Below are 12581 nucleotides of genomic sequence, written 5' to 3'. Positions count from 1 at the left end.
ATTAATGCTATTGAAAATTTATTATTTTCTGTATACATGTGATTGTCTTTAAAAATTAAATTTAGGAATGATCACATGTGTACCTGAAGAATTCTTTTATTTCTCCCATTTGTGATTCTCAGAGCAACTCCAGATTAGGTGTTCACATTATTGAATTTCTCATGCACATAAATCTTAGTGTATTTCTTCAACTCTGACTTGTTTATAGCTACAGGTTTCTTTATGTGTAGACATGTATAATTTCAAAGAGAAGTGCGTTTTGTCTTCATTTGTTTTTACTCTTATACCTAAAGAAATAGTTGAATAGTTTCAAAGTGAAATACAAGAAAAGATTCCAGTTTTTATGTGTCATGTCATAGTAGAGCTACTTTTGGGGCACCTAGGTGGCTCAGTCAGTTGAGCTTCCGACTTCAGCTGAGGTCATGATCTCCTGGTTCATGAGTTCAAACCCCACATTGGGCTCAGCTCAGAACCTGGAGCCTGCTTCAGATTCTGTGTCTCCCTCTCTCTCTGCCTCTCTCCTGCTCGTGCTCTGTCTCTCTCTCGAAAATAAATAACAAATGTTTAAAACAGAAAAAGAAAAAGAGCCACTTAACCTTATTTTAGGTTTTCTGAGATTTTCTTCCATTTGTTTAAATATTATGTGATAATGGTATTTCTTTAATTTTAGATTTGCTTTTACTCTTATACCTAAAGAAAGAGATGTTATATTGTCTTTAAATGTATAGAAGAGAGAATAAGAGAAATAGAGTGAAATGCTAAGCTAGCAATCAAGATTTTGTCACTAATTTAGTACCTCTTACCCTGGTAATCTGTATGATTCACATAATAATTTACATCTACGTTTCGTAGTCCCCCACCCCTTTAAAAACTGCTTTTGGGTATTCTACCTCCTTTTTTGATGAAATATTAGAAATTCTGCTTTTTTTTTTTATACTGTGAAATTTAAAACCTCTTTTGTGATTAGTTGATACAAGCACTTGGATAACAGTGTAGGTAACTTGTTTTTTGTGTCACTTGTCTGATTTTTATAGGAAATATAATGGTCACATTGAAAGTAAGCCATTAACCATTCCAAAGGATATTGACCTCCATCTAGAAACAAAGTCAGTTACAGAAGTGGATACTTTAGGTAAGGGGAATCTTGGTAAAGTGTTTTGTAAATCTCATTTTATACTATGCTAGTGAAAGTGCTTCCATTTTATCTATTGTGGCTAGATTTTTTTGGTTAGTTTTTAATCATTAAGTCCATTTTACAGAATACGAAATCTTTTTCAGAACTTAGAAGCTCAAAATGACTTCATTTAAATTCCTTTGTCTATTCACCTAACTTGTACTAAGAATTATTTTTCCCATTTTTCAGAAGAGGCTGACTTACATGTTTGTTATGCAGTTTCTGTTTTAGTCGAGATCACAGTCAGTTTTCATTATTTTGAATTCTAGACTTCTTACCATATGTGCCATTCTGCTCCTTTTATGATATGGCTTACAGAAATGCATTTGTGTGTTTGTATTTAATTACCTGTACTAGAATGATTCAGCTTTATGCTCATGTTTAGTAGAAAGGAAAGTGGTTTTAGAATAACAAAGTGGGGAGCACCTGGGTGGCTCAGTTGGTTAAGCATCCGACTTTGGCTTAGGTCATGAATGATCTCATTGGTTGTGGATTTGAGCCCTGCGTCAGGCTCTGTGCTGACAGCTCAGAGCTTGGAACCTGCTTCAGATTCTGTGCCTCCCTTTCTCTCTGTGCCCCTCCCCTGCTTGTGCTCTGTTTTTCAAAAATAAGTAATGTTAAAACATTGGATTAGGACTGGATTAGGAATCAAAAAACTTGAATTCAATATTTGCTTTTACCCACTGTGTATCTCTAATAAGTCATTTGTTTTTTTTTTCCTGTATATCAGTGTTTATAATTGCATAGTAACTATGATGATTTTAAATTTAAAGTGAAATTTATGTGAAATTATTTGAATCGTATAAGAGAATGATATCTAAGGTGAAACTGTATTAAACACTGATTTTCAAATGGGGCTGTACATCAGAATCATTTGAACAGCTCTTAAAAATAAAGATTCTTGGGGCGCCTGCGTGGCTCAGTCGGTTGAGCTTCCGACTTCGGCTCAGGTCATGATCTCACGGTCTGTGGGTTCGAGCCCCGCATCGGGCTCTGTGCTGACAGCTCAGAGCCTGGAGCCTGCTTCAGACTCTGTGTCTCCCTCTCTCTCTGACCCTCCCCCGTTCGTGCTCTGTCTCTCTCTGTCTCAAAAATAAATAAACATTAAAAAAATAAATTAAAAAAAATAAAATAAAGATTCTTCATATCTACCTCCGGAGATCCAGTAAATCTAGAGTGAGTTCTGGGAATTGAATTTGTATTTGTTAAAATGCTCTTAGTGACTCTTGTTTTTGACCAGTTTTGAGAACTAATGGTTTACATGATAAGTGAGGGATAAAAATAACATATTAAAAGGAATAATTTTGGTAATGTATAAATCATAACCACCCCAGAAAAGCCTTAAGAGATTCATGTAGCATCTCATATAGAATTATTTATTGATACAGAATGACTTCAAGATATTTGAAAGTTGATTCTATATTTACAAATATTTTACATACACACACACACACATATATTTATATACACACACACATATATATATACACACACAATAATATATATATATATTTTACATACACACACATATATATATGTATATGTATATGTATATGTGTGTGTGTATGTGTATGTATATATATATATATATATATATATATATACATATATATATATATCTGGGAAGAGTGTCCTAGAACCCAAAAAATGTCCGTGAGGAACGGTATAAATCAGTTGTCATACTGGTTTTCGACTGGTTATGTCATCCACTTTTTTTCTTTTTAATTATTTTTCATGCAAAATTTAAAACATTTAAAAGCACTTTGACTTTTTGATTGGTTGTCACATTTCTTTTACTAATTTTATATGTGTGCTTGTATAAAATGTTCACAGATGTGTAAATACAAGAATATATATATATATATATATTTATACATTCTCCCTGATTTCTAGTACATATTTTTGTAATTTTTACTAATAACTAATATTAAATGAGTAATTATCAACTTACTAACTTTAATAATAGCTTCAACTGAGGACTTGTCAGGCATTGTTGTAAGTGCTTTCCTTGTATTAACATTCTTGTAATTCTATAGGGTATGTAACGATTATCGACCTTTTTTTGGGGGGAGGTGCAAGGACTCGAACTCAAATAATTTGGCCAGGGTTACACACCAAATGTGGTAGAGACAGTCAGTGAGAACTAGGCTATTTTAACGAACTTACAAAGATTTAAATTATGTCTTTAGAACATAGCTTATTCAATATTTTGTTTCATTTGTACAGTTTTGAAACTAACTGCAAATGATATTAGTTTAACAAGTGGTCACATAATTTCAAGAGCAAAATAATGGAGAGAGATTTTACTTATGTTTATATTTACGTAATCATTTGTGAATGCATGCTGTGTATGTGTGTTTAGGTAAAAGTAGAGAATTTTCTGCCTGTATTTAAGGTATATTCACAAGCTTAACACAAACTACTAGGCTTGATGAACTATAAATTTTCTTTTGATTCTAATAGCCTATTAAAAGACACATATGTATATTATTGAATACAAAACAAATATAATACTTGGGTTAAATATGTAGCCAAGCATGTGTATAATTTGTACTTTTTTTTGAATGTATATATTATTGGTATCCCAGTAAGTATCCTGAATGTCTGTCTCAATTTGTATTAGCTCTATTACAAGAACCTCTTAAAGCGTATAAGAGTATTTGAAAAGTCACTTGGCTGTTTGCTGTGAGAGTTCTCTGGAGGAAGCTTCTGTGAATGTGAGCGGGCATGAAGATGTGGAACACTTACTTCACCTGTTATTAATAAAAATTGAAAGCCTTTAAATAAATGGATATTTGTCTATCTGTTCTACCCATTTCCCTGTCCTCCTTCTGGAAGGTTATTCAAAAGGATGATTGTAGTGGGGAAGAGAGGTGGCTAGAGGGTAAGAATCCCTCAACTGCTTGAGGGTAAATCAGACTGTTGTTCCTAGGCTATTACATCTTTCACACACAAAAAAGCTAACACACCCATAATAACTTGAAGCAAATAAAAAATTGACCCAGTCGTAGAAGGATTTGGAATTTTTGCTGTCTCACAGAGATGTAAGTCTGGTTGGTTTGTTTTGATATTGTAAATAAGTCTTACTTTGAGTCTGGTATTTTATTTTCAAAATACTTTTTCTGTGAGTGCGTGATTTTAAAATATCCTCAGATATTACAGTTTATAACTAAAATTTTTCTAAAGCAGCGTAGATCATTTTATTATGTACCAGTGGGAACGTAGGAATTGATGTTTATGTATATGATTTATTTGCACATTTTCAGGAGGGCTTCTACAAAATGATGTTGATATTTTGGACTCTACTCTGGCAGAAGTAAACAAGAATATCTGAGATGAAAAAGATAAAATCATTTATTATTAGAGAATGCTAATTTTAATGTAAACCCTTTGTTGAAGGGGTATGGTGTTAGGGAAAATTGACAGGCATTTCATCAGCTTTTCTTGCAGGAGCACAAGAGGGAATAAAAAGTATATTATTTCAATCTGTAGTAACTCACAAAATTATTAATCCTCCTTTAGTACAGTTAATAACTGTAACAAAGTTTACCTCTTCCTTCATAGAAATGAAAAATGTACATAAGTCTGTAGGACTGTATACCAAGTTAAATCCTGAAGTTAAAGTATCATCCTTGAGATTCTTTAAAAAAAAAAAAAAAGCTTTTTAATTTCTGTAAAAAAACAGCTACTCAGCTAAGAAAATACCAGCTCATTTTGCAATCATGTTTTTAATAGTTTAAATCATTTTTGATAATAATTTTAGGTTTTAAAAATTATTTAATTTATGAGGTATTAAAATTTAATTTTGGATGTCAGCATTCTTGGTCTGTTTTCTGCATTTTTAGATTCTCCTTTTTGCAAACCTTAACATTGCATATCAACAGATTGAATAAAGTTTAGCATGATTAAAGTTATTATAGATAAATCCTCCTTAGCTACTTATGAAAGTTTAAGTAAACTTTTTTTTTAACTTTTATTTTTCAGCATTGCATTACTTTCCAGAATACCAGTGGCTGGTGGACTTCACAGTGGCTGCTACACTTGTGTATCTAGTAACTGAAGTCTACTACAACTTTATGAAGCCCACACAGGAAATGAATATCAGCTTAGTCTGGTGCCTGCTTGTTTTATCTTTTGCAATGTATCCTTCAAAACATCACTAATATTTACTTATATATTTGTTCGTCTTGTGCAGCTAACACAATTAGACCTCATCTCTAATTTGAAAAAACTTTTAGATTATTAGAGAATTTTTCTTTGTTGAAATCCTCTATATTTAATAGAAAAAATTTTCCAAAGTAGAGGTAGTTTAAAAAGTGAAATATAAGAAAAGATGCCAGTACCTTTCCTTTGCTTTCTCATGTGAATCTTATGGCACAGAGGAGCCACTTTACCCTGTTTTAGATATTCTGATATTTTCTTCCATATGTTTAAATATTATGGGATAATGGTGTTTTTCTAATTTTAGATTATTGTATCATTCTCCCCCTTCCTTCTCCCAAAACAGTAAGGAAGTAACTGTTCTATCAAATCAGTAGTCAGTTTTAGTGATGCCCCTGAAAATATTATTTACAGGGGTGCCTGGGTGGCTCAGTTGGTTAAGCCTCTCAATTTCAGCTCAGGTCATGAGCTCACAGTTTATGGGTTTGAGCCCCACATCGGGCCCCGCACTGATGGCATAGAGCCTACTCGGGATTCTTTGTCTCCCTTTGTCTCTCTGCCCTCACGTGCATGTGTTCTCTCTCTTTCAAAAACAGGTAAGTTTTTTTTTTTTTAATACTATTACAGCAAAGCATTATGGTGTCTTATTACCTTCCTTGAACAATTTTTTTTATTCTCATTACATAGAAGCTAAGTTTTTTTTACAAAATTCTAAAATTTGGTAGTTCAAATAAGTCATTTCTGTTTTGTTTTCCCATGTAAGTATCTTTCTGGAGCTCTCAATTCTGTAAACTGACTGCATAGCTGTTAACCTGGGATTTTCTTCATTGACTTTCTTTTTTTTTTTTTATTTTTTAAAAAAAATTTTTTTTTTCAACGTTTTTTTTATTTATTTTTGGGACAGAGAGAGACAGAGCATGAACAGGGGAGGGGCAGAGAGAGAGGGAGACACAGAATCGGAAACAGGCTCCAGGCTCTGAGCCATCAGCCCAGAGCCCGACGCGGGGCTCGAACTCACGGACCGCGAGATCGTGACCTGGCTGAAGTCGGACGCTTTAACCGACTGCGCCACCCAGGCGCCCCTTTTCATTGACTTTCTAAGAATTCCCTGTGCCTGTTTTTGGATCACATCATCTGCCCTTCCTTGGCTTACTGTTTTGCCAGTATAATGTCCTTGATTATAATGTCCTTTTGCCTCCTATAATGTCCTTGAAAGGGGTGCTACATTTTTTTATTGATATAATCTTGCATGCCTGAAATTATTTTTTCCTCATACTCAGTTGATGGTTTGACTCTGTACAAATTCTAATTGTTGGGAAACTGGATGTCTTCTTGCTCTTGGAATATGCCTCCCTTTCCCATTGCATACACCCTCCAGATGCTTTTTCTCTTTTGGTATTATGAAGTTTTCATCGCTGATTGGGTTAAGTTCTTGGTTTAGCTTTTATATCTCGGAAGTCATCCTTTATTATTGGGCAATTTTTTCCCCTTTTATTAAAATTAAATATTTTCTCCTCCATTTCTACCTCTCCAGAGATAATTTCTTCCAGCTCCTTTCTGTTTGAGGTTTCCTTCCATATTTCCATGTGCATACAAAGCTACTGCTTGTTTTTAGTGTTAGGCTATAACTGTTACTATTACCATTTCATTCTGGAAATGAGGACTTGGCACATTTGTCATCTATTACTGAACATTTCCCATTCACCTCATCTTTTAGAGATAGTAATGTCATTTTTTAGAGGAATATTTAATGTTTATGTTGTAACTATATAAATACTATTCACAGATAAATATTTGCCTTAATTTTTCATTTGCATTGTTTTTTTCTTTTTAATACATGATCTTAATTCAACCTAAAACTCTTCTGGTTGTATAAATCTCTCAATATATCAGATATATCAGGTAGTATGTTAGTTTCATCTTTGAGAAGGTTCTTGTGGAGTCCTTGGACCCAGTTTTAATTGGTTAATCTTTCCACTTGATGCACAGCTATCCCATTGGGATCACCAGTTTTCACTGTCTTAGGGATTGTCTTTATTTCTCTTGACTTGGAGCTATTTTTCCTATATTCCATGTCTCTTCCTTGGTTTACTTTCTCATTTGGGTGGAGCATATGCTCTAGTATTAAGAAAGGTTGCATGAGAAGTGCATTTTTTGTGATCTTGCATTCCTGAAAATATTTTTATTCTGGCTGAAAATTACTTGATCTGTTGATTGAGAACAGAATTCCGGGTTTAAAGTTATTCTTTTGGTAATTTTGAAGGCATTGTTTTATTGTCTTCCTTTTCATTCTTTTAATGAATTCTAGTTGCCATTCCAGTTTCTGATTTTTTATATATTCTCTTTTTTTCTCTGGAATTTTTACCATCTTTTCTTTGGCTACGTAAGGTGTTGAAATTTTATGGTGATGTACCCTTTTGTGGATCTGTTTTCATCCATTTTGCTGAGACTTTACTCTCTGGAAATGCATGTTCTTAACTTCTAGAATATTTTTTTGAATTATTTGTGATTTTCTTTTCTCCATTTTCATTATTTCTGGAATGTTTATTGTTCAGATACTGGATCTCTTAGACTGGCTAAGATTCTGTTCTTTCTCTCATATGTGTTCATATTTTGATAGTTTTTAATTTTGTGGGAGGTTTTTCTCAATATTCCCAACCCTTTGAGTCTCTGTTTCTAATTTCTGCTACAATTTTTAAATTTTTTTTTTAATGTTTATTCATTTTTGAAAGAGAGACAAAGCATGAGCATGGGAGGGGCAGAGAGAGGGGGAGACACAGAATCTGAAGCAGGCTCCAGGCTCCAAGCTGTCAGCACAGAGCCCGATGCAGGGCTCGAACTCAAAAACCGTGAGATCATGACCTGAGCTGAAGTAGGATGCTTTTTACTGACTGAGCCACCCAGGCACCCCACTGCTGTAATTTTTGATTACTTTCAAGAGCTCTTCTTCTTTTGTTTTCCCGTCCCACCTTAAGGAAATCTGCTTGCTTTAGATTAGGTTATCTTCTTGTGTCTATTTGAGATGTTGATTTTGTTCAGAGTTGTCTTTCTGCCAAGTATGATTTTTATTGTAGGTTGCTTTTGTTTGCTTGGTTTGGTTGCAGTCTTTCATGTTAAGGACTTTTCTTAGCTCTGGTGATTGTTTTTGCCTGTGTGAAGTCTAAGCCACTAAAAAGCTGAATGAAAGTTTTAAGCAGATGGTGAGGCAAGTTGTTGAAACATCTAGATGGGCCAGGGATCATCTTTTTTACCTTCTCCAAAGCATAAATCTCCAGACCTGTTTGAGGTGGGCCAGTTTTAAAGTGCTGCTTTTTAGTAGTGCTTCTTTTTACTAGTCCTTCTTTTTAATATCTCCTGCCACCCCTAATAAGCACATTTGCCCTTCAGCCCATTGTAGAGAATTACATGGCATCTGACCACTTCTTATCCTACCTGGGAGCTCTGCAGTAACATCAGGTTTTATCTTAGCTTTCCATTTGAGTTTCCTCGTGCTGTTTAGTCAGTTACCATTTACCTGCCTGCTTTCTGGCTTCTGGAGTTTTACTGCTTTTATTCTTCTCATTCATTGTGTTTATGTACCCTAAAACAAGTTTTCTTTATACTGTCATTTTGGTGGAGGTTAGGGAGAGACCAAAAGTCAGTGCAAGTGCTCAATCTGTTATTTTTATCCACAAGTTTTATATTGACTGTTTAATAAGATTCTGTTTTTTTTTCTTCTTTTTCAGGGACTCTTGGTAATGGCATATTCTTCCTTTGAATGGTTCTTTAATATATCTCCCTTTTTCCACTTATTCTATACTATTTTCTTAATTTTTCTATGAATTTTCTCTTTTAACCCTTTTGTTGAATTTTTTATATCAACTTTTTAAAAACATTTATTTATTTTTGGGAGAGATGGGGAGAGAGGGAGACAGAGAATCCCAAGCAGGCTTCACGCTGTCAGTGCATAGCCCAACTCATGGCTCTATCCCATGAACCCTGAGATGATGACCTGAGCTGAAACCAAGAGTCAGCCACTTAACTGACTGAGCCACCTGGGCACTCCCTTGTTATTTTGTTGTTGTTTTTTTTTTTTTTAATTTTAAAAACTTGGAATGTTCTCATAGCATTCTTGTGTCATGGATACATAATATCTTTATATTTCTAAGGATATTACTATCTTTTAATTTTTAATTTGCACCTTGTATTGTTTATTTTCTGAGTATCCCTCCCCTTTTGCTTTAATCATTGTCATGTTCGAGATTGTTCTTAAATGTCTCATGTCCTTTGATTTTCTGTTTATATTTAATAAGGAAGAATTTAAAAATTAGAAGTTTTGTGCAGGTGGTTGCAACTTGTTGATTGGTGGCCTTTTTTGTGCATGATTAAGTGGGGACTTTATATTATCCTGGGGGAGACCTCTTAATATCAGTGTCTGCAGATTGTTTGGGTCTGTCATTTTCTCCAACAAGAGTTGTCCATTTTCTCATCTTTGGGGTATAAGTGTAACAGCCAGTGTTACAGATACTGATTGGGGAAGAAAACTCAGAGACTCAGCATTCAGTGTATAGGCATTAATTTAAATGCATGTCTGTGTCCCCCTTGTGCCCCTTGTTTTCAGGTCTTCATTGCCACCCTAAGTTTTGCATAAATATTCCCAAGCCCAGTCTTTTCTGGTTTAACATTTTCTCATAGTATTTCTTCTAAGGTTCTGCCAGAGTTAAGGGATGACCATCACCTAATCTGTATGATTAGGCAAGAGAAGTTGTAAGAAGTCTAATTATTGCTAACACAGACATACAGCCTATCCTGTTTTCATTAATTCTGTAACCCTGCCTTCAAAGGTGCCCACTTATCTCTAATTCCTGACTTTTCCAGAAGCTTTTTATGAATGAGTTGGCTTTTTTTCCACTGGATTTTTTTTCCCTCTGTAGACCCAGTGTAACAGAGAAAGCTGAAACCTAAATCAGTTTTTGCTTGTCCCATCTACTTAGATGGTCTTCCAACTTTTGCTGATATTTCTTTTCTAGAAACTGTTATCTCTTCCTGTTTTTTGTTTCTTATGGCTTTTAGTTTCTTTCCTATATGGTTTAGTCAAATTTTGGAAGTAAGAATAAGTGCATGTCCTACATCTTCTATATTCAGCTAGAGACTGCTGAACTATCTTTTAATACTATAAGTGGATACTATTTTAAATATATGGTATGACTTGGCATTCAACACCAGTATGTTCTTTGTTGACTCTTCTGGATTGAGTTAGGTATAACGTAGACCAGAAGAGCCAGAACAAAATCTTAAGAGTTGACATCTTTACCAGGTATATATTCTGTTGGATAGAAATACTGATCATGTGTGTCAGTTGAGAAACATCCCCAGATGTCTAGTGCTATACTCATTTCAACAGGAGATTAAGTTGAAGCATTTAGAATATTACTATTTAATTCTATAGTATTAAATATGTGAAAGTACTATGCAGTCAGAATAAAGACCCATCTCTAGACATCAGGTTATATAAACACCAAAAATATCTTAACTTGGAAATTAGCACTAGTTCCCATGTTAGTTTTTTCATACTTGAGTTCTCATGTTCTCTGAAACATCGCTTCTTTTGGAGTATGCTTGTCTTCATTTTCTTCATGGTTGATAGCATGATGTCAAATAACGTTTGTGATATTTATGTTGAAATGCATAAATAGTGCATTGATAACCAGTTTGATTTAATGTGATACAACCCTTAGTACCTATTTACCAGAGAAATTAGAAAAATGTACCTCTTAAGAGCTACTCAGACTATTGTTTATGTGAATAAATTTCATCTTTCATTTCACTCAGTAATGCCTAATAATGTGAGAGCAAAGGTCCCACACAGTCTTCAGCACTGAACTGGCTCTGCTTAGTTTTGAGTAGTGCACTCGGGAAATGCACCAAACAATAGCATCTCTGCGGGAATCTAGTAGCTGGCTGTCTCCACCATCCTAGAGAAGACAGGAAGTGCTGAAGGGCTTTAGAATCCAAGCTATTTTCTGCCAACTTTGACCCTTCACAAAAGGGATAGGGAAGAAGGAAAGTAGAATTGTGTATATGTTGAGGTATGTGATTTTCCTTCAAACTTGAATCGTGTGAGAAAATGATCGACTGCCTTCAGTAGTATGCAGGAAACCAGAATTTGAATGTCATATCCAGATTAGCACTAGGGAGGAGTCTGTTTATAGCCTATCTTTTATCTTAGTTATAACATATCTGGTATGCCTTTCACATCGTATGAACAGAGTATAACTGCTGTGACCTCTGTTTGGCTTCTCTTTATTTTCTTATTGTATGTGCCTACTTATTAGTCAAACACATGTCTCCATTGATTACATAGGACAATAGCTCCACTTAATTCCAGAGTCACACACACATCAGTTAATTCAGAAATTCTCTGCAGTTGTTACTGATAAAATGTCCTTTGTTAAAGTGTTCCCAAATTTAGACACGTATAATAACTTAAATAATTGGTTCATTTAAAAGCAAGGAAGAAAACTTTTATTTCTGCGGTCATTTTGTTTTTGTCTCCCCATGAGTTTTGTTTTACATACTTGTAGGGCAACAATTAGAACTTATTCAGAATCTTGGAAGTTCTAAAAGCATAGGAATGAGTTTTTTAAACTTGTGACACTAAAATCTTGAACCTGCTACCTAAAACTAGGCTGTCTTTTATCATCAGCTCTACTTGCTATGTTTCAGCAGAGTTGTACATGCATCTCAGCTGTCACACCTTCCAGTCTCACTCCTAAACCCAAACTAACTCTCAGCTTTTCTCCCTTGCCCATTTGTAATTGTAACCACCTTATTTGGTCAAGTGTGTGTGTGTTCCAATTCCATTTATGCTGAGTTACATGGTATGGGGAAGGTAAAAGGTAAAGAAAGCCTTACAGTGAGGATGGAACAGTTGTGTTAATTGTCTTTCCTGCATGATGGTCCATGAAGGCTTAGAGTCACTGGAGAAATGTCTACTGATTTTATAATATGAAGTATATCATTTTTATTTATGAGTAAAGGAAGACAGAAAGGTAAAAATGATGCTTTCAAAAAATCCAGTAGTCCTTGGGTGGAAGTAAAACTTTTAAAAATTAAAACTCTACTATCTATGGATTTTTATTTTCAAAGAATCTTTCCTTATGAATAAGCTATATCACGGAGTAATATTGAGTCAATTACGTGAATTTGAGTGAGAAGAAAGCTATTCTACAAAGAATGATAAAGCTTCTCAGTAGTCCTATTATAT

General features: G+C 34.4%; 1 protein-coding gene across 2 annotated transcripts in view; it reads left to right on the top strand.

The window, feature by feature from the left end:
• Window positions 1-12581, top strand: part of TMEM161B (transmembrane protein 161B) — a 71034-nt gene that overhangs the window by 36491 nt on the left and 21962 nt on the right. Inside the window, exons 4-5 of one of the 2 annotated variants that reach the window (XM_030324354.1) lie at window positions 1035-1132; window positions 5159-5315. In XM_030324354.1, the coding sequence (XP_030180214.1) occupies window positions 1035-1132; window positions 5159-5315 (255 nt within the window). The remainder of the gene's footprint in view (window positions 1-1034; window positions 1133-5158; window positions 5316-12581) is intronic. The other variant, XM_030324364.1, reaches the window with a different exon arrangement.

The sequence above is a fragment of the Lynx canadensis genome, chromosome A1 (genome assembly GCF_007474595.2).
Source record: "Lynx canadensis isolate LIC74 chromosome A1, mLynCan4.pri.v2, whole genome shotgun sequence".
In the NCBI taxonomy this organism is placed as follows: domain Eukaryota; kingdom Metazoa; phylum Chordata; class Mammalia; order Carnivora; family Felidae; genus Lynx; species Lynx canadensis.
This window is presented reverse-complemented; position numbering and strand designations above follow the sequence as displayed.